Raw genomic sequence first — 21,552 nt, 5'->3', positions numbered from 1 at the left:
TTTCGATTTCTAAAAATAATTAATTAAATATTACTTTTTACAAAATCATACTTTTTCGACCCACCGTCAGCTGCTAAAATTTCGTAACGCCTGCCTGCGGTGTTCATTTTGACATCGCGCGCGCGCCTGTTCATTTTCGGGGCTGTGTTTATTTTGAAAAGCGCGCTCTTTTGGCCTGTCAAACGCCCGGACTCGTTCGCAGATCAGTGCCCTGTGCCAGGAAAAAACACGCAGTTTTCACGGGTTGGAAAATTATTTGCAAAATTTGGCGGAAAAACGGGCTCGGTTGTGCACGGCAAGTGGTCCAGTTTGCGGGGGAGGAACTTCCGCACGGAACGCGTGTGTTTTTGCGTCGATTTTGGGTGGATTTGGTGCGTTTTAGAGTGAAATAAGTGAGGGCGCAAATTTGCCGGAACGCTTTTCCAAGTTTTTTTTTTCGGGTGGTCTGCACAGGGAAGAACAAGAAGATCGCTGATAACTGAAGAAGTGAGAAAGAGAGGAAGAGGACATCCTACCTGTGCGTTTTTGGAGGAAGGATTTTTTTTTTGACGATGGAATCGGTGGCCACCGGCGAGAGCAAACTCTCGCCATCCGCCGCGGGCAAAAAAATGAAACAGACACGGTTGCCGTTTCAGGTAAGGATTTAAAAATTTATCTAATTTATAGTTAAACTGTTTGTTTTTCGCAAACACAATATTGTTGAAAGATTTTTCTTTTTTCTCAAAATTTTTAGTGCAAAGGAAACATTTTGCATCATTCGTCCGTCCATACAATTTACTTTACAAATTCAGTTGCTACCGTACAAAATGAAGTGTAAAATACATAAACATAAGACATAAACTTTGAAAAATATTTGCAACGGCCTAATCAGTACTTATTTTCTATTTTAAAAAAATGGAAAAATAATTATATATTTTGAAGATTAAACGTAATTTAAAGTTTTGCTAACCAATACATTTAAAAATTCTTGAATTCAAAATTACTAAATTTTGTATATTTCTTAATTTCTGGAAAAAAATATTTAAATTATAAAATTGAAGTTCACAAATTTCAAATTTCCAAAATCTTTAAATGCAAAACAAAAAAAGATTTACAAATTCCAAAAGTGAAACATTCCAATGCTTTAGGAATTTAAAAAGGAAAAATTTCTAAATTTTTAAAATTCAAGAATTTCAATATTTCTGAATTCGCAATTCGCAATTCGCAATTTTCAGTGTAAGAACGGGCCTTGACCGATCTTATGCACTAGGTTCCCGACGAACACGCACTGCCCTTACACCTACATCTCACCCTTGCTCTGAGTCAGTACGAGCAGCACACTAGAACACGCTTTGAGTGTTCGTGCCAGGCATGCACACCTTCTTTTCCGGTTACGCATTTTAACTCGGCCGGGGGTGGTACATTGGGTAGGGTTTGATGTAAGTATAAGCGCCTAACCATTTATAGTGTGCCTATCAACTTTCATTAAAGCAAAAACTGTTTTATTTTTAGTTTGAATTCAAAAACTTATTGTTATTTACTGTGTATTGTTTTCTCCTGAAATCTTCCCTATTGTTGAGTCTGTTGCTATTTCTTTTGTCGCGGTGTTTTGTTACAATTTTTTGGTCCTAAGCATGTTATAAAAGTTTACCAAAAATACAATAGTAATATTTGTGTTAATCCTTTAACCATTCCATAAATTGAGTAAGGGCTCAAACCACACTTGTTTGAAAAAAAGGGTGAAGATTGAAAACAATAGGGATTAGATGTAAAATTAGACAATAGTTAATAAATAGAGATACAAAACAAGCTTAGATTATAGTAATGCTAATTTATAGGAAAGATAAAGAATTATTCAAATAAATAAATTCGAAATAAAATCAAAAAAGATTAGGCGAATGATAAATAGACTTGATATTACTAGAACATTAAGGAAAAGTATATTTTTAAGGAAAAAAAAAAAAAAAAACAAAACAAAGTTTGTTACAGCAGTATCAATTGATAGAAAAGAGTGGAAAAGCTTTGAGAGATAAGAGAATCAAAAGTTAGTAAAATTAAAATCAAATGTTGGATATTAAATATAAGAATCAGTGAAGAATTGGGAATCAGAAGAGCAAAATAAAAATAGGAGATAGGTGGCAGCTGAGAATGAAGAGAAGAGAAACCCAGTTGTGCGATGTTTCAGGTACATCCACAGCAGTTGACTCAACATACTGCGAATCAAAACAATACCGTCTACAATCACAAATTACTTCCCTTTCCCACATTGTCGCGCCCCTTTCTTTTAGCCGTCTCGACTTTGACCCGCGGTGGTCAAAGGTTTACGATCCGTTTCCACAGGCCACCAGCTAGGTCATCATGAAAACCAAGCCAACGTGGAGGTAAGGACACTCGCAAGGAACCAGAGCTATACTGTTCTGATCAAGATAATTCGGATGATCTAACAGAACTACGGATGTAGTTAGTTGCGCTCCTTCCAGGATGTTCCTTACGTGGACGTCAACCGAAGAGCACACAACAAGGTCAGTGCCATTGCATGCTCTTAGGTATCAATCCTTGGCCTGCAAGAATTTCAATATTTCTGAAGCTTATAAATTCAATGCACAATATAATGCATTTAATTTTATTTCCTAAATAAAATTAAATGTTTTAAAATTTGGAATACAAAATTAAGAAATAAAAAAAAAATGAAAAAAATCCAAAATAAAAAAAAAATAATTTGGAAAGTTATAAAATCTTAAATGAATTCAAAATAAATTAAAAATAATTTATGAATTTTCAAAGCTATTAATTAAATAATTTTGCAAAATTACAGGATTTTTGAATCTTAAAACTAATACGAACTAATACATTTAAAAATTCTTGAATTCAAAGTTACTTAATTCGCATTTTTTAATTCTTAATTTTTGGAAAAAAATATTAAAGATTATACTATTTTAATAAATAAATGCAAAACTAAAAAAGAATCACAATTCCAGAAGATAAACGTTCCAAAGCTTTAGGAATTTTTTTAAAATGAAAAAATAGAACTTTGAAAAAAATCAAGAATTTAAATATTTTTTAAACTTATAAATTTATTGCATATTTTAAATTCCCTGGGCTTTGTCATAATGAGTATCATAGGTTTGATGCTTGTTTGGCAAAGAGTATGATTTGATCCGATGTGGAATTAAAATCGAAGTTTTCGGTATATTGCTGAAGCTTCCATTTTTACACATGGACACCACTTCATGCTACGAGAACCCACTTTGACGTAGTCTCAGGGCTTAATCGATGGCCGGTAAGCTGTCATCGAGACAAGGAGGTTCTCTGATAGTGGAAATATCACATTTGTACAATGAACCGCTACATATGTGATTTTTCCCTATCTTAATGTGGGTGTCAGGTTAGGATGCGGGTTTAAAAAAATAGTGTTTGTAGAATTTAGGATTTTAACTATAAATATCAACTTTTTATACTTTGCCTTTAGTTATTTAGGAACAAAATTAGTAACAGTGAATTTAGTAATTCTATCAGAATCGGTGATTTTCATTCAAGTAGCATAAAAACCATTCTGATTTGTCAAAATTTCCATAGAGTCTCGATCAATCAATAGTGAAATGATATCGGACTAAATTCGTTGATCTGTTGAACTAACGGTTGTCGGATTATGATTGTATCGACCATTGTTGCGAATCGAGGATCTACTGGAATTTTGACGAACAAATGGTCGTCTCTTTTTCAATTCACGACTTGTAAAATATCAACTGTTATTTTTTTTTGTTTTTTTAAAAGAAGCCAGACAGGTTTTAAAAGAAACGTTTTTTTTGGTTAATAATTAAAATGTCGGGGATTTGAGATAAGAGTAGCTTTCGGATAGGTTGCTTTAAATCTTGTATTCATCCGCAAATGAATATTTGGACTAATATGAATAATTGAACATTTTGGACTTATGAATAACACACAACTGTGCATTTATTCTAGAGTCAGATCCATACAGCGTCAGTGTTTATTTGGTCGAAGTGTACTAATTCATTGGCAGATCTGATTCTAGTTGTAATGTACGACAAGGCTACTGACGGACGTGACAGGACGAGGGCCCAGTTTAGAGGTTTCGACATCAACAATGTGCGGCTGGATCACCCACCCAAAAAAAAAAAAATATTTCCTTGAAATTTTCAGGAGCCAAAAAGTTTTAAATTTGGAATTAAAAAAAAAAAGAAATTAAAAGAATGGGAATTTCAAATTTCAACAATACAAATATAATAAAATTAAAACGTAAAACAAAAAAAAATAATTTTGTAAATTCAGAAATTTAAAAAATAAAAAAATCTAAAATGAAAAAAAAATTAATTTCGAAACCTTTAAAATCAAAAATGAACTAAAAAATAAATTTAAAAGAATTTAAGAATTTTCAAAGCTACGAATTTTTGAATCCTAAAAATTTAAAATTTCTATCATTCTAAAATTGAAATTTCTGAATTTCGGATTTTAACTATTTTTTTTGTTTAAAACAACATCTGAACTAGGAAAAAACTTAAATTTGGAAAACTTTTGGAATTTGGAAAATAATGGAAATCCGGGAAACACCGGGATAACCCGTAAATCCCAAAATTAAAAGTTTTATTGCCACCCTGTTTCCGGGGTACTAAAACATTTTACGCTAGAGTTTAGACTGGTGCCAAAACTTGAACAGGAGGTATGCACTTTGGAAAAAATGATTTTTGAAAAATGTCTGAAAACAATCTGAATACAAATTACAAAAATCATTTAAAGATGCAAATCAAATAAATGATTTTAAGGGCATTTTGAGGTGAAATTTTCTGTAAATGATTTTTTTTAACAATCTTAAAATATTTTTCAAAGGAAAAGCACCCTTTCTGAAATTTTCTGCTCTTTTCTATAAAAAATAATTTTAATTTTGTGGAATCAAGTGTAACCTTTTAAAAGAGCTGTAAAGCTGATAGAAAGTATCCTTTTTGAGGATTGAAAGTACCCTTTTGATGGATACTTCTGACTTTGAGTGTAGATGTTGAAGTTTTTTTTTGATGGCGCATTTTATTTTGCATTAATAAATGATTTTTTAAATTTTATTTTTGTTTTTAGCAATAAAAAGTCAAACATTTTTCCGTGTACCTTCAATTCAACCCGTCCGCAATTTTTTATGGAAAATGAAAAAAAAAAAAAAACGAATGATGCAAAATGGTTTCTTGAATGCAAAAGGCAATTTTTGACAAAAAAAAAAAAAAAAAAAATTAAAAATACTGTTTTTTATGTCACACATTTTTGAGCAGTCTCAAACAAAATGTAAACTTTGCTGAAGACCTCCGATTGAACACATAATATTCACTTCCATGTGCAACAACTTTTTAGAATTATGTAAAATATGTATTCCTGTAAAGTTAAGGGGCTATTACACTACGGCAAACAAACAAACAAACAAACTTGCACTTTTGACAGTTTGCCAGTTTGCCTGGATTTGTTTGTACAAACGTCAGCTTGCATACATTTTACCTTGTTTGCGAGTTTGACAAACTGTCGAACACGAAAAAGTGCGAGTTTGTTTGTTTGTTTGCGGTAGTGTAATAGCTTCTTAACGTTTTGAAATACCCTTAATGTGAACCACCGTAATTTTCAACCTAACCAAAAGTTGCTCCTTTCTATTTGCATCAACATCAACAATTAATTTTGCATTCTGACCCACCGTGCACCGGTCAGCCCTACCGCGCCGAATTAACCCCCACGACGATTCGTTGAAAAACCTTCTTTCTTTCCCTTTTCTTCGCAGGTCCTCTCCGGATCCCCCACGCCAGCGGCCATCGCCCCGGCCACCGCTTCCCCCACGTCCCTGCGCAGCGAGTCCCGCAAGCGCAAGCCCTCGGTCGAATCGACGGTGGCGGTGGACGCGCTGCGCGCTGCCAAAATCGGTCGCACCTCCGAGGCCAAGGAGAACGTCAAGGACGCGGTGGATGCGGTGATTCTGCTGGACGACGACGATTCGATGCCCGGCGGGGTAGATGACGAGGGGAGTAACAGCCGGGACTTGGTTGATGTGCGGAAGGACGGGAAGTTGGTCAAGGTGGCGACGCCCAGGGGGGATGGCGGCGGGAGCGAGAGCGGGGAGGCGAGTTCGGATCGGAAGATCCGGATCAAGCTGCCGATGGCGTCCAAGAAGCGGAAGAGCGCGGGAGGTAAGGAGGGTTCGGAGAAGAAGAAGAAGGTGGTGAAGGAGAAGAAGAGGGGGAAGAAAGAGGGGAAGGGGAAGGTTGAACCTGCTGCGGATGCGGAACCGATTGCGATCGACGATAGTGATTTGTCCGAGGATGAGAAGGAGGAACCGGAGAAGGCGAAGGAGGTCGAGGAGCAACCGGTGGCAGAGGAAAAAACGAAAGAAGTAGAGGAAGTCGTGGAGGAACCATCAAAAGATCAAGAAAGCGTCAAGAACGACGAATCCAAGACAGAAGACAAGGAAGCGGTTGAGGAAACTCCAGCAAAAACCGAAGAGAAAGCCGAAGAAATGCCGTCGGAGACGGCCAAATCAGAGGTGACACCTCGCCGAGGAAGGCCACGTCAATCGCGTGCTTCCAAGGAGGAAAGCGAAAAGAAAAAGTCGCCCAAACCGAGACGATCCTCTGTGAAGGCTGCTAAGACAACAAAGCAAGAAGAAACATCAGAGGAAGTCAAGGCGGCTGTCGAGGAAGTCGCTGAATCGAAAGCTGAACCAACTGAGAAGGTTGAGGAAGCGAGTTCTGAAGACGTTTCGACTGAAAAGTCGGAAGAAGTAAAGGAGAAAGAACCGGCAAAGATTTCGGACGTCGAATCAAGCGACAAATCAAAGGAACAATCAGAAGAATCCTCCAAGGCAACAGAAGTCGAATCAAAGCCGGAAAAAGAGACAAAAGAAGCAGTAGCCAAGGAAGCCAAGACTCCAACCGTCACCGACAGCAACGGCAAGCGCACGCGGTACTCTCGAGCAGCTTCTGCGAAGAAGTCAGAAGGTGCGGAAGCGACACCGAACAAGGAGACAACCCCGGAAGACAAGAAACCGCCCTCCGCCAAAGGCGCCCTGGACAAGTTCTTCGCCAAGGTGCAGAACGGACCCACCGCCGAGGACAAGCCCAAGATCGTCGTAACGGCAGAGCCGTCAGAAGAGCCGATGGAGGTGGATTCTGCAGAGTCCCGCAACAACACCATCGCCAGCATCTGCCTGAACGACTCGGACGACGGTGAAAACACGGCGGACGCCGAGGAGAATGCGTACATGCTGTGCACGCCCAACTCCAAGGACCGGACGGCGCTGTCCGGCGCCGCGGACAACCGGAAGCTCACGCCCAAGCAGATGGCCCGCAAGATGGAGGCGGAGAAGCGGCTGGCGCTGAAGCAGCAGGAGCTGGAAGATCGCAAGCGCAAGAAGGAGGAGGAACGCGAAGCGAAGCAGAAGGAACGTGAAGAGCAGGAACGGCTGCGCAAAAAGGAGAAGGAAGACAAGGAGGAACAAAAGCGAAAAGAGCGCGAGGAAAAGGAAGAGCAAAAGCGGAAGGAACGCGAAGAAAAGGAGGAGCAGAAGCGCAAGGAGAAGGAGGAAAAGGACGAACAAAAACGCAAGGAACGAGAGGAAAAGGAAAAGAAACGTCAAGCGGAGCTGGACGCCAAGAACGAAGAGAAACGCAAAAAGGACGAGCAGAAGGAGGAGGAACGCCGCAAGAAGGAAGAGGAAAAGGAAGCGGAAGAAAAGCGCAAGCAGAAAACCGCCCAAGCCTTCCAGAGCTTCTTCGTGAAGAAAGCCGGCGGTGGTTCGAAGCACTCGGACGACGAGAACTCCATGGAGTCCTCCGGGGAAGATCATCAGTTCCTGCCACTTCAGCAGCAAGCGTTCATGCCGTTCTGCGTCAAGGGGGACATGCGGCTGGCACCGACCTGTCGAGTAACCCTCCCGAAAGACCGCAAGCTAAAGTTGGAAGACCTGCTCCGGAAGTCCAGCGACGAGCAGGGCAAGCAAGCCGTCGTGGTCGAACGCAGCGAACTCTACCTGGGTCAGCTCAAATCCGCCCAGTACCAAGCCGGAACCATGGACCGAACGTGGATCGCGGAAGAAGAGGACGGAGCGGAGGATGACGTCATGATTGTCGGTAAGATAACCCTTCAACCACCCTAAAACTAAAAAAAATCAATATTCCCAATTTTCAGACGACGACGTGTGCCACCAGATTGAGGAGGACCGGACGGCGGTGCCGAGCAAGCGGTATCGTGCCAAGTACTTTTTGTTTGAGGAGAATCGGCGGCCGCCGTACCGGGGTACGTGGCGAAAGAAGAGCGCCAACATTCGGCCGCGGAAACCGTTTGCGCAAGATACGGTGAGTAATCTACTTGTGGAAAGACTAACCACAAACTTGACCCCGGTAACAAAGATGTAAAGCATTTGATGAAGCGGATGAAAGATGGAACACATAATAGGGAATCACTGTCAAATTTGTGAAAGTAAAACTACTTTCAGGTTGAATTCTTTCATGAATTAAACTTACCTTAAGGGGATACAGGAAAGTCCGCTGACCTTTTGTCTTTCAACCATTTTTTAGGGAGTTTATTTTTGAATAGGGCTAATAAACTAAATATTTATTATTTGCTCTCTGAGTGTTTTGGAAACCGTAAAGTGAGGATTTCAAAAACATTAAAAAAGCAAAAAAAATAAAAATAAAACAAATCCTCAATTGCTCATTTAAGCTGAGTACGCAGCTAGGAGGGAACATGGTCTATTTTTCAACTATATTATTATAGATTATAATTTTTGTACTTTAAAAAGTACTGGAAAGAAGAACTCTTAAAATAATAGGAAATTTTAGGGTTGGAAGTTTGACTAGTTTTATGTGACTTTGCCAATGTTTTTTTAAAAATGACATTTTTTCAGGGGTCAACTTTGGCTGTGTTTTTAACTAACTTTTCCTATAGAGCATTCTACGTGCGTATGTATTGCGTGTACGTACACGAAAAAAAGTGAGGTTAAATTTTGTCAGCCAGCAAAACCAAATGGTGCACTAGTGTGCGTACGCGAAACGTCATAAAGCTCTATATTTAAAGTAAAAGGAAATGTGCAGTAATTTTTGTAGTGTCCCAGCGATGTCTCTATGTTTTTTTTTATTTAAATGACAATGCTGGCATTCTAAAGCAGAAAATGTGAAAACAAGCAAAAAATAGAAAAAAAGGCTGTAAAAATATAAAAATATAAAAATAGATAGGCTGTACTGAGGTGGTAGAGTAGGAAAAAAACAAACACAAACCAAACAAGATAAATGCAGATTAAAAAACTAAAAATGAAACAAGAAAAATCTAGAACGAAAAAAGTAAAAAAAATCGTAGAAAAAAGGTGCTGAAAATGATCTCCTAAACAAGGCAAAATAACAATTTTCGAAAAAAAAACTTGGGCAGTAGAGGGTTGAGTTACTGAGTTTTTGATTGTTATCATTTTTGAATTTCAAAATTCCAAAATTTTAAAATTTTACATGCTACGAATTTTAGAATTTTAAAACAATTATTATATGTGAGAATTAATTTTTTTTGGGTTTTCTTTATTTTTTGATTTTGAGATTTTAAAATTATAGTTTTTAAATTTTTGTATTTATGATTTTTTTTTCTTTTTGAACGTCAGAGTTTTAAAATCTATGAATTTCGCCATTTGGATAATTTGCAAATTGAAAATTTTAGATTGTGTTATAGAATGGGCATATGTTATTTTAGATTTTAAGAATAATTTTAAGATTTTTTAAGAATTTCAACAATTTTAAAAATTTCAACAATTTCAAGAATGTTAAGAATTTTAAGTTTTTTTTTTATATTTTAAAATTGTATGATTTTTAGGTTTTTGATTTTTTTTAAATTTGATTTTTCGAATGTTTGCATCTATTTTTTAATCTCTTTGATGATTTGAAATTTGAATTTAAGAATTCTCGCTTACTTTTTCGAATGATCCTTAGTACATTGGAAATCCATAGCGCATTAGTTGTTTTGAAAAATTATAGATCTAGAATTAAGAAATTTAAGAATTTGAAAAATTTCACTAATTTAAAAAAAAATCCATAATTTTGCAAATTTTAAAAAAGTTCATAAATGTATAGAATTTGAAGACTTTTTAAATATTAAAAAAAAAACAAGTACAAAAAACTCAAGAATTTCAGTTATTTAAAAAAAATCCAAAATTTCAAAACAGTCCAAAATTTAAAAAAAAGTCCATAATTTAAAAAGTTTTAAGTATTAAAAAAATTAAAAAAAGTAGAATTTCAAGAATAACAAGAATTTTATTGATTTTAACAATAAAGAAAACAAGAATTTAAAGAATTTCAACAATTGGGTACTAAAGCCATATGCCAATTTTTATATACAACGGTAAAAAACACGATCAAAAACCATTTCTGATAACTTTTTTTTATTTTTATGCAAAAAAAAAAAAAATAATAATGACAAGACAACATTTTTCCGATGCATCAACTATGGTCCCCTTGGAACGAGCTGTCAAGCAGAAACTTTTCTGTCAAGAAGGACCGCGGGATTAATTTTTCAAAATTGATTTAAAAATCCATTTAAACTCTTTGTTGTCGTACAAAGGGTCATTGTACTCAGAAAAATCAGCTTTATCGCTGTAAAAATTAATATTAGCAATCTGAGCTTCATTTTAGGACTCAATTTCAAAATTTTTAAAAGTTTTGAAAATTTTAGAAATTTCATAAATTTTTAAATTTAAAAAAAATTAATGATTTTTTATGAATTTCAAAAATATTATAAATTTTTTAGAATTTCAAAAATCTGAGAGAAATTTTAAGAATTTCAAAATTTTCAAGTGTTTCAAAATTTGTATAATTTAATTAATTTCAGCAATTTCAAGAATTTTAAGAATTTCAGGAATTTTAAGAACTTTAGAAATTTTTAATTTTTTTAAAAATTTCAAAAATTTTAAAAAATTTAAGAATTTTAAAAATTTTAAGAATTCGAGAATTTCAAGAATTCAAGAATTTTAAGATTTTTAAGAATGTCAATAATGTCATGAGTTTTAAGAATTTTGAGAATTTTAAGAATTTTAAGAATTTTAAGAATTTTAAGAATTTTAAGAATTTTAAGAATTTTAAGAATTTTAAGAATTTTAAGAATTTTAAGAATTTTAAGAATTTTAAGAATTTTAAGAATTTTAAGAATTTTAAGAATTTTAAGAATTTTAAGAATTTTAAGAATTTTAAGAATTTTAAGAATTTTAAGAATTTTAAGAATTTTAAGAATTTTAAGAATTTTAAGAATTTTAAGAATTTTAAGAATTTTAAGAATTTTAAGAATTTTAAGAATTTTAAGAATTTTAAGAATTTTAAGAATTTTAAGAATTTTAAGAATTTTAAGAATTTTAAGAATTTTAAGAATTTTAAGAATTTTAAGAATTTTAAGAATTTTAAGAATTTTAAGAATTTTAAGAATTTTAAGAATTTTAAGAATTTTAAGAATTTTAAGAATTTTAAGAATTTTAAGAATTTTAAGAATTTTAAGAATTTTAAGAATTTTAAGAATTTTAAGAATTTTAAGAATTTTAAGAATTTTAAGAATTTTAAGAATTTTAAGAATTTTAAGAATTTTAAGAATTTTAAGAATTTTAAGAATTTTAAGAATTTTAAGAATTTTAAGAATTTTAAGAATTTTAAGAATTTTAAGAATTTTAAAAATTTAAGAATTTTCAGAATTTTTAGATTTTTTAGAATTTTTAGAATTTTTAAAATTTTTAGAATTTTTAGAATTTTAGAATTTTTAGAATTTTTAGAATTTTTAGAATTTTTAGAATTTTTAGAATTTTTAGAATTTTTAGAATTTGTAGAATTTTTAGAATTTTTAAATTTTTTAGAATTTTTAGAATATTTAGAATTTTTAGAATTTTTAGAATTTTGAGAAATTTTAATATTTTTAGAATTTTTAGAATTTTTAGAATTTTTAGAATTTTTAGAATTTTTAGAATTTTTATAATTTTTATAATTTTTATAATTTTTATAATTTTTATAAATTTTAGAATTTTTAGAATTTTTAGAATTTTCAAAATTTTCAGAATTTTTTGAATTTTTAGAATTTTCAGAATTTTCAGAATTTTTAGAATTTTTATATTTTTAAGAAATTTGAAAATTTTTAGAAATTTTAGAATTTTTAGATTTTTTAGATTTTTTAGAATTTATAGAATTTATAGAATTTTTAGAATTTTTAGAATGTTTAGAATTTTAGATTTTTTAGAATTTTTAGAATTTTTAGAATTTTTAGAAATTTTAGAATTTTTAGAATTTTTAGAATTTTCAGAATTTTCAAATTTTTCAGAATTTTTAGAATTTTTAGAATTTTCAGAATTTTTAGAATTTTTATATTTTTAAGAAATTTTAGAATTTTTAGAAATTTTAGAATTTTTAGATTTTTTAGATTTTTTAGAATGTTTAGAATTTTTAGAATGTTTAGAATTTTCAGAATTTTTAGAATTTTTAGAATTTTTAGAATTTTTAGTATTTTTAGAATTTTTAGAATTTTTAGAATTTTTAGAATTTTTAAAATTTTGAAAATTTTTAGAATTTTTAGAATTTTTAGAATTTTTAGAATTTTTAGAATTTTTAGAATTTTTAGAATTTTTAGAATTTTTAGAATTTTTAGAATTTTTAGAATTTTTAGAATTTTTAGAATTTTTAGAATTTTTAGAATTTTTAGAATTTTTAGAATTTTTAGAATTTTTAGAATTTTTAGAATTTTTAGAACTTTAGAATTTTTAGAATTTTTAGAATTTTTAGAATTTTTAGAACTTTTAGAATTTTTAGAATTTTTAGAATTTTTAGAATTTTTAGAATTTTTAGAATTTTTAGAATTTTTATAATTTTTATAAATTTTAGAATTTTTAGAATTTTTAGAATTTTCAAAATTTTCAGAATTTTTTGAATTTTTAGAATTTTCAGAATTTTTAGAATTTTTATATTTTTAAGAAATTTGAAAATTTTTAGAAATTTTAGAATTTTTAGATTTTTTAGATTTTTTAGAATTTATAGAATTTATAGAATTTTTAGAATTTTAAGAATTTTAAGAATTTTAAGAATTTTTAGAATTTTAAGAATTTTAAGAATTTTAAGAATTTTAAGAATTTTAAGAATTTTAAGAATTTTAAGAATTTTAAGAATTTTAAGAATTTTAAGAATTTTAAGAATTTTAAGAATTTTAAGAATTTTAAGAATTTTATAAATTTTTAGAATTTTTAGAATTTTCAGAATTTTTAGATTTTTTAGATTTTTTAGAATTTTTAGAATTTTTAGAATTTTTAGAATTTTTAGAATTTTAAGAATTTTAAGAATTTGTAGAATTTGTAGAATTTGTAGAATTTTTAAATTTTTTAATTTTTTTAGAATTTTTAGAATATTTAGAATTTTTAGAATTTTTAGAATTTTTAGAATTTTTAGAATTTTTAGAATTTTTAGAATTTTTAGAATTTTTAGAATTTTTAGAATTTTTAGAATTTTCAAATTTTTCAGAATTTTTAGAATTTTCAGAATTTTTAGAATTTTTATATTTTAAAGAAATTTTAGAATTTTTAGGTTTTTTAGATTTTTTAGAATTTTTAGAACTTTTAGAATTTTTAGAATTTTTAGAATTTTTAGAATTTTTAGAATTTTTAGAATTTTTAGAATTTTTAGAATTTTTAGAATTTTTAGAATTTTTAGAATTTTTAGAATTTTTAGAATTTTTAGAATTTTTAGAATTTTTAGAATTTTTAGAATTTTAGAATTTTTAGAATTTTAGAATTTTAAAATTTTAGAATTTTAGAATTTTTAGAATTTTAAAATTTTTAGAATTTTAGAATTTTAGAATTTTAGAATTTTTAGAATTTTTAGAATTTTAGAATTTTAGAATTTTTAGAATTTTTAGAATTTTTAGAATTTTTAGAATTTTTAGAATTTTTAGAATTTTTAGAATTTTTAGAATTTTAGAATTTATAGAATTCATAGAATTTTTAGAATTTTTAGAATTTTATAATTTTCAGAATTTTCAAAATTTTCAGAATTTTTAGAATTTTTAGAATTTTTAGAATTTTTAGAATTTTTAGAATTTTTAGAATTTTTAGAATTTTTAGAATTTTCAGAATGTTTAGAATTTTTAGAATTTTTAGAATTTTTAGAATTGGATTGGTTTAGGTATTAAGCGTGGGTCTCGTGGCGCAGGGGTAGCGGCTTCGGCTGCCGATCCCGATGATGCTATGAGACGCGGGTTCGATTCCCGCCTTATCCACTGAGCTTCTATCGGATGGTGAAGTAAAACGTCGGTCCCGGTTTCTCCTGTCTCGTCAGAGGCGCTGGAGCAGAAATCCCACGTTAGAGGAAGGCCATGCCCCGGGGGGCGTAGTGCCAATAGTTTCGTTTTTTAGGTATTAAGCCTCAAGCCAATCTTGATGACTTAAATTCTGCTCTACTTTTTTGAATACTTCTTTAATTTGTTGTATGTAATTTCAAGAAAACTTTTAACAATTTCAGAAATTCTTCGACTACGAGGTTGACTCGGACGACGAGTGGGAAGAGGAGGAACCGGGCGAGTCCCTGCACGGAAGCGACGACGAAAAGGACGTCGACAAGGAGGAGGAAGACTACGAGGTGGACAACGACTTCTTCGTGCCGCACGGCCATCTCAGCGACGAGGAGCTGCAGGCGGAGGACGACGTCGCCGACGACAACAGTCCGGAGGCGCAAAAGGCCAAGCTGAAGATCATGCAGCAGGAGTTTGCGGCGGAGATGAAGAAAAAGACGGAAAAGATCAAACCGCGGCTGATCGGGTGTTTGTGGGAGAATGGCGGCACCGGGAACGAGCGGTCCGAGTGTTCGGCGGTGATTTGGGAAATTTTGAAGGCCCGCGCCATGCTGTTCGACCCGGAGGAACCGATTTCGTTCACGACCGTGCGCAGCAGCGAACCGGACTCGAACAGTTCGTCGCCGGCGAAGCCGGGTGAGGCGAGCTCGGCGACGGAACGCGTCCCGAAGGCGAAGATGGTCAAACTGGTTGACGAGGGCGTCCGCGAGTTGATCATGATGATTCATGGGTGTGGCCAGAATCGGAGCTTCCTGGTGAAGGAATTTCTTGCGTACTGGGGCAAACGGAGGGACGACGGGGAAAAGGTGCCCCAGTTTGCACCGGACAGCATTCGGACGAAGATTCTGGAGATTTCCAGCTGGCGGCCGTGTCCGGAGGAGGGCCCGATGCAGAACAAGATGTGCTGGTACGTGAACAAAGAGGCGCTGGTGCGGTACGAGCTGACGGATTTGAAGGTGCCCACCGGGTGGGACTACATCCTGAAGCCGATCGTGAAGAGCAAAAAGGAGCGCAAGGAGAAGGATAAGGACGCGGAGGGTGGTGGTGAGGGGGAAGAGGGAGGGGAGGAGAAGAAGACGCCACCGAAGAAGAAGAAGAGCAAGGAGATGGTTAATGGAGAGGAGAAGGAGAAGAAGGAGAGGTGAGTGGTCAATATAGTTTAAAAGTTGATTTTTTTTGGTCCTATCATTTTTTTCTAATTCTTCCAGACAATTATCCACGCCCAGTTCCTCGTTCAAAGCGAAACCCGCCGCCGGCGCCGCCATCACCAAATTCACCAAGAAGCTCTCCGAGGACGAAAAGCGAAAACAGTTTGCCAAGGAGCGAAAAAAATCCATCACCAACGGAGCAGAAGCCACCACCCCAAAATCGAAAACCTCCGAATCAGATCAAAAGCCAAAGGCCAAACCCTCCAGCAGCACCAAGAAGACTCCAACGGCGTCGGCGGCAAGTTCCAGCACAGATTCCCAGCAGCAGCCGAAGAAGCGCGTCCAGCTGCTGATGTCGGTTCCGCGGGGGCAGTCGATTCCGCAGGCCACCAAAAATAACCTGATTAGTCAGTTTTTGGCCAAGAAGCCGGCGGATGCCGGAAGCAGCAGTACCAGCGGCAGCAATAAGGGTCTGGAGCGGATGGACGTGGACGAGATTGTAGTGTTAGACGATTAAAGCGGGACCAGGGAACACGGACGGAGAGATCCGGAACATCTCGGTTTAATGTGTTTCTTTTTTGTGTCTCGTTGCATTACAAGTTGTAAGTTATTATAATTTAAGGATTATTTTGTTTCCCCCGCTGGATCGCGTTTATTTCTTGGCTTTCCTCCAAGTGGCCAACCTTGAAGTTTTTTTTTTTAGGTTTGCCGATTGATAGTTTTGCAACATTTTCCCTAACAATCGGCGCTTCTTAGCTCAGACAGGCACTGCATTATATACATATATACACATTTTAGAAACTAGTTCTATTAGTTCTTACAGTAGCGGTAAGATTGTTGTCTCTCATTGTTCATCCCCCACTCCCAATTTTGCAAATAAAAGCTTTCAACCTTAGACAAAAACTACTGGCAAAAAAAGCTAAGTTTGATTAAATCTTCCCGCTCACAATCAAAGTGACCGTTGCAAATTGAAAAAAAAAAAATCATATCAACCGATCAGAACGAGAGAGAAAGAGACGAGGCGGACGACAGCAAAAAAAAAAAAGAGTTGAATAAACTGTGAATAGTGAATAAAATACATGCATATTTTTAAACGCACTTTAAAACGATGGCGTCGTTTTTTATTTCACTTCTCATTCGAACAGAAATATGCTGGCATGATCATTTCCGTCATTCTTGTGGTCGTTTCGCTTTGGAGTCGGCTGGTTCCGGGTTGATGCGCGCTAAAATGAGGTGGAAAAATGTGGGAAATTTATAATGGGTTTAGAAATAGTTCTGGATGAGGGATGAAATGAGTCAAGAGTTGATTGAACTTCACAAAGTAAACGAAAAACCTTAGGTTTCCGACAACGATCACGAAAACGCACACCCTGAACCTGTTGTACTTCAACCGTGGCACCGTCAAAAGCCGAGACCTGGACGTTGGACGGATTTTTGGGTAAACTGGCGGTTTTACTCCAAGAACCCAAAGGACGTTGCGCAAAGTCTCCATTTTCAGAACTGCAACCTCCAGCCCCCACTGCGTGAAGTGCGGTGAAACACACCTCTCGGAGGAGTGTAGCACGAAAGGCGGAGTTGGGGGATGCGGCGCAGCAAGAAGTCACCGGGGAAGATCTCTTTACCCTGCAGGAGTTCTTTACTTTCGCGGGAGAGATGATGATGCGGTTTCGGACCTGCCTTAACAAGGTGGAGCAACGTCTGGCTCTCTAGTTTTTAGCTTTCTCTACTTCTATCCCCTTTCCTTTCAAATTTTAGGATTCATAGAACTTTGCAGAACTCAATTTGATCAAATCTGTATTTTTTGCGATCAAAAACATCGTTCCAACACTGCACAGTGTTCGGAATGGCAAAACTAAGTGGAATAAATTGATAACACCTTTATTTGACGTCCTAGCCAAATGGTGTCTTCGGAAGAGTTGTTGTACTTGATAAGGGACCATCCATAAACCACGTGGACACTTTTTTGGAAATCTCAACCCCCTCGTGGACAATTGTCCATACAAAAAAACTTTTTGTATGGAGCGTGGACAATCGCCATACCACCCCCTAAAGTGTCCACGTGGTTTATGGATGGTCCCTAAGGGCTATCTTTTGAAGTTATTGACGTACAGGGTGACGACCTTCCTGGGTGTCAACCAAAAACTAACTTTGTTGGATGACGTTGTAGGGCTTTGGTGTCTTCGGCAAAGTTGTAGAGGAGAAAATTTCATGAAAGTTTGTCGAAGGCGCCGAATTTAAAATTAAGTATTTCCTTTTATATTTGGTCACTTTATAAAGGTTGCGTATTTTTTCATAGACAAAGTATTTTCCATAAAAATCGATCAATTTACCCTTCAATTCACCGATTTTCAACTAGTATTCAACATGATTTCGAGTAACATTTATAAATAAATTGATTAAAAACCGTCAAATTCAAATCGAGATATCTTAAAATATACACGGATAGACACGGAGATATTTTCAGGAAATGTAGTAGAAAGTGTGTACTTTCAGGTGCATTGCTTGGTTTTGCGCCAAAATGCGCCATTTTGAAAACATAGCAACTTGAAAATAGGCTCAAAATCACTTAAAAATGGTTATAACTCCTCAATAAAGGCTCAAAACATTTTGCTGTCTTCGGCAAAGATGTGGAACTTTATGTCATAAACAACTCTTTAGAACATAGTAGGCCGCTAAAATGCTAACATTTTGAGTTATCACCAAAAAAGTGCTTTTTTGGACCATTTTTGCAAAAATGGCGTATATCTCGAGTAGATTAAGAGCTACAAATTTGGCGCCTTCGACAAACTTTCATGAAATTTTCTCCTCTACAACTTTGCCGAAGACACCAAAGCCCTACAACGTCATCCAACAAAGTTAGTTTTTGGTTGACACCCTGGAAGGTCGTCACCCTGTATGTCAATAACTTCAAAAGATAGCCCTTATCAAGTACAACAACTCTTCCGAAGACACCATTTGGCTAGGACGTCAAATAAAGGAGTTATCAATTTATTCCACTTAATTTTGACATTCCGAACACTGTGCACTGTTTTGGATAGGTCTCTTGAACGTTATATTAGACGAAACGGCTTGGTTTCTATTCTACCCCGCAGCCTGGAAAGGTTGTTGGTTGTCGTCACATTTTTTTGAAAGTTCATCAAAGAATGTTTAAAGTAAAAATAGTTTATCAGCCAAGTATCAAACATTGAAGGGAATATACTAAAGGAGATATTAGACTGTGACAAACACACAAACAAATTCGCACTTTTTTTGTGTTTGACAGATTGACAAACTCGTAAACAAAGCAAAATGTATGCAGGCTGACGTTTCTACAAACAAATGCAGGCAAATAAACTTCTGAATTGACCGGTGTCGTAACGTAAGAATCGTTACAGCTTGGACTCGAATGTTGGTCAGAAGCGTTTAATACAATAACAAAATGTCTTTTTTAACATACTGTTTAAAACTTTTAAAAATAAATATAAAATCAAGCCTAGAATAAAGCTCATTATTGTGAAAATATCACTGTAGTATCAAATGTTGTTTATTCTTGCTATGAAAGGTTTTTTTTCCAATTAAAAGTAAAACACTTTAACCGATACAACGATTTTGTTCCATAAATGCATGGTAGTATCAAAAACTTTCCAACTTTTAAATTGAAAAGTTTGAACTTTCTACGAATATTCACCAACGCGAACTTTTAATCCAACGAACGACCTTTTTAAATTTAGGGTATTTTTTCTTTGTGTGCAATGAAATATGTTTTTGAAGCAATTCGTACACAGAAAAAAAAGTTGAATTTTGGAATGTTGAAAATTTGATAGGTTGAATATTACCTCTTTTTTGAGTAATATTACATAAAAAATGTGTAAAATGTGAACCTGATGAATATTCATCAAAAACAGATGAAAATTCTGGGGTAAAATTAATCATTTTTTTTGCCACAAAATCTGTCACCATTTCCTGATGAATATTACCATCTTTTTTCCGTGTAATTTTTTCCATACTAAACATTCATGTGGTACACTTGCTTTACTCAAACAAGGTTTTTTAGAAGCTTTCAACAAAAACAACGAAATGATGAAACATTCTTTACCCAGATTTTTAAGCGAAAATGGTGTTCGAATGGTGAACGCCCGAAATGTCAAAATCACGTAGTGATACCAACATTGGGAAAAAGTGTTCCATGGCATGACCGCCATTACTTTTTTCTAATGTTGGTGCTTCTGTGCGATTTTGACATTTGGGACGTTCACCATTCGAACGCCATCTTCGCTTAAAAACCTGGATAACGTATTTGTTCCTATTTTGGGCCTACTAAGCCGAGCGCTCTTATTTTTACCGGCTCCGTGGCTTAATGGTTACGGCTTCTGCCTCACAAGCAGAAGGTTCAGGGATCAAATCCCGGCCGGTACCTTTGAAATTTGGAATCAAGAATTTGAACTTTGAATATGAACAAAAACGAAAATGAATCAGGTGGGATTCGAACTCACACGCACACCTCTGGATTGGTGGTCTGGGACGCTAAGCAGTCGGCCATCAGAAGGTTTACACTCTAGCAGTGAAATTATCCGTAGTGTTGAAACATGTTATCTTCTCATATTATATACGCGCTGATCCCTGATTTGCCTGACGGGATTGGAAGTCTAAATATAGATCGAGTTTCCTTCAGATGCTTGCTTCTATGTTTAGGCGGGGCCGAACAATGCTCAGCGACCTCGGAATTGGACCGCAAGGAGCTCTGACATTCTGAAACGGGTCGTTGGAAGCAGCGCGAGGGCTATCACCACCTAATACCCGGGACTGAGATAAGTTGTATCAGCATTCGGCATATACAAAATCTGATACAAACTATACTTTCCCATAATTTCGCTACCGGTTAGCGGGTATTGGATTGGACCCCACACACACTAAGCCGAGCGCACTTTTTATTTGATGTATTATCAAAGGCTGCTATAGGCAGCCTTGCTTTTATTACATGAATAAGTTGGTTTTTTAATGCTAATGCTCTTACTAAATCACATTTTTGACGAAAATACTTTATGTTTCTGTATAAGCCCGAGAAACTGAAACATTTTTCGTCCCTATTTTGGGGATATTGCTTATAGCAAACGACCTTCTTTGTACATATTTTCGGCCTACCTTCTGATTGGTTGAAATCTCGAAGCACGTGGCGAACTTTTTTGACGTACGGTTCAGCTCCAGCTCGTACAGTACAGCCGCACAAATTTGGTCGACAAACATGTTTAAACATTGTGATGTTTTAAGCCACAAATCAACATTAGAACGATTGATTTCACTTGCATTACGTGCATAATTAGCTTGGGCATGATTTATATCATTCTTTACGAGTTTTAAACATAATTGAACATTTGTTGTGTAGCCAAACAACAAGCCCGTAATATGTAAGAAACACTGTAACTTGTGAAAAGCGCATACACACTGTCAAAATTTGTAGAAGTGTCAAATGGACTGATTATAGAGCCATTCTCTCCGAAATGGACGATGTTATTAATCAGTTATTTTATTGATTTGGTGGCAGTTTGGTGATTGTTTTTGCAACGGGATTGTGCAACCCACCAATAAAAACATTTTGCCGGTGGTTGGAGATTCGGGGGACGGCTCTCATTCGTGTGCTGAGCGATGAAAGCCGGGCGCTGAGTGTCAACAAGCGGTAAGCAAATGTGGTGAAATTTTTCGCCCTAATGGGCAACTAGCGAATTGCCAAGAAAAAAGTGAAGAGTGCTATTTTTATTGCTTTATTTCTAATTTAGAAGGAAAAAGTAAATTATTCTTGCCCACCAAAATGAAGATAATGACTGCACGTATCATTATTTAATGGCAGATTCCTGGCAGATGTGGTGAAATGCTCAATTTCGTTGAATTAAGTTTGGTAGACCCAAAATAGGTACTAGGCCCAAAATAGGGACAAATACCCTAAATAGATGCAAATCATTGGTAGGGACACTACTGATCTAGGAAAAATTGCATTTTGATAAAATGAGCCTTAAAACGAAGCCCAAGCCTTATTTTGTACTTTAAAATATAATGAGACAACAAAGGTTTCAAAACTTCATTCAATTTTTGCCCAGTGACTTTTACGTCGTTTTGGCAGTTATGTGCTAGT

General features: G+C 34.7%; 1 protein-coding gene across 1 annotated transcript; it reads left to right on the top strand.

Moving 5' to 3' along the window:
- Positions 1-187: 187 nt before the first annotated feature.
- Positions 188-16,544, top strand: LOC6049283 (chromatin assembly factor 1 subunit A). Its single transcript, XM_038262585.1, has 5 exons — positions 188-635; positions 5,747-8,087; positions 8,146-8,312; positions 14,469-15,439; positions 15,507-16,544. Exons 1-5 carry the CDS (start codon positions 552-554, stop codon positions 15,961-15,963), a joined length of 4,020 nt encoding a protein of 1,339 aa, XP_038118513.1. The 5' UTR covers positions 188-551; the 3' UTR covers positions 15,964-16,544.
- The last annotated feature ends 5,008 nt before the right edge of the window (positions 16,545-21,552 follow it).

The sequence above is a fragment of the Culex quinquefasciatus genome, chromosome 3, assembly GCF_015732765.1.
Source record: "Culex quinquefasciatus strain JHB chromosome 3, VPISU_Cqui_1.0_pri_paternal, whole genome shotgun sequence".
In the NCBI taxonomy this organism is placed as follows: domain Eukaryota; kingdom Metazoa; phylum Arthropoda; class Insecta; order Diptera; family Culicidae; genus Culex; species Culex quinquefasciatus.
Note: the sequence above shows the minus strand (reverse complement) of the source record. Positions and strands in the feature narration are given on the sequence as shown.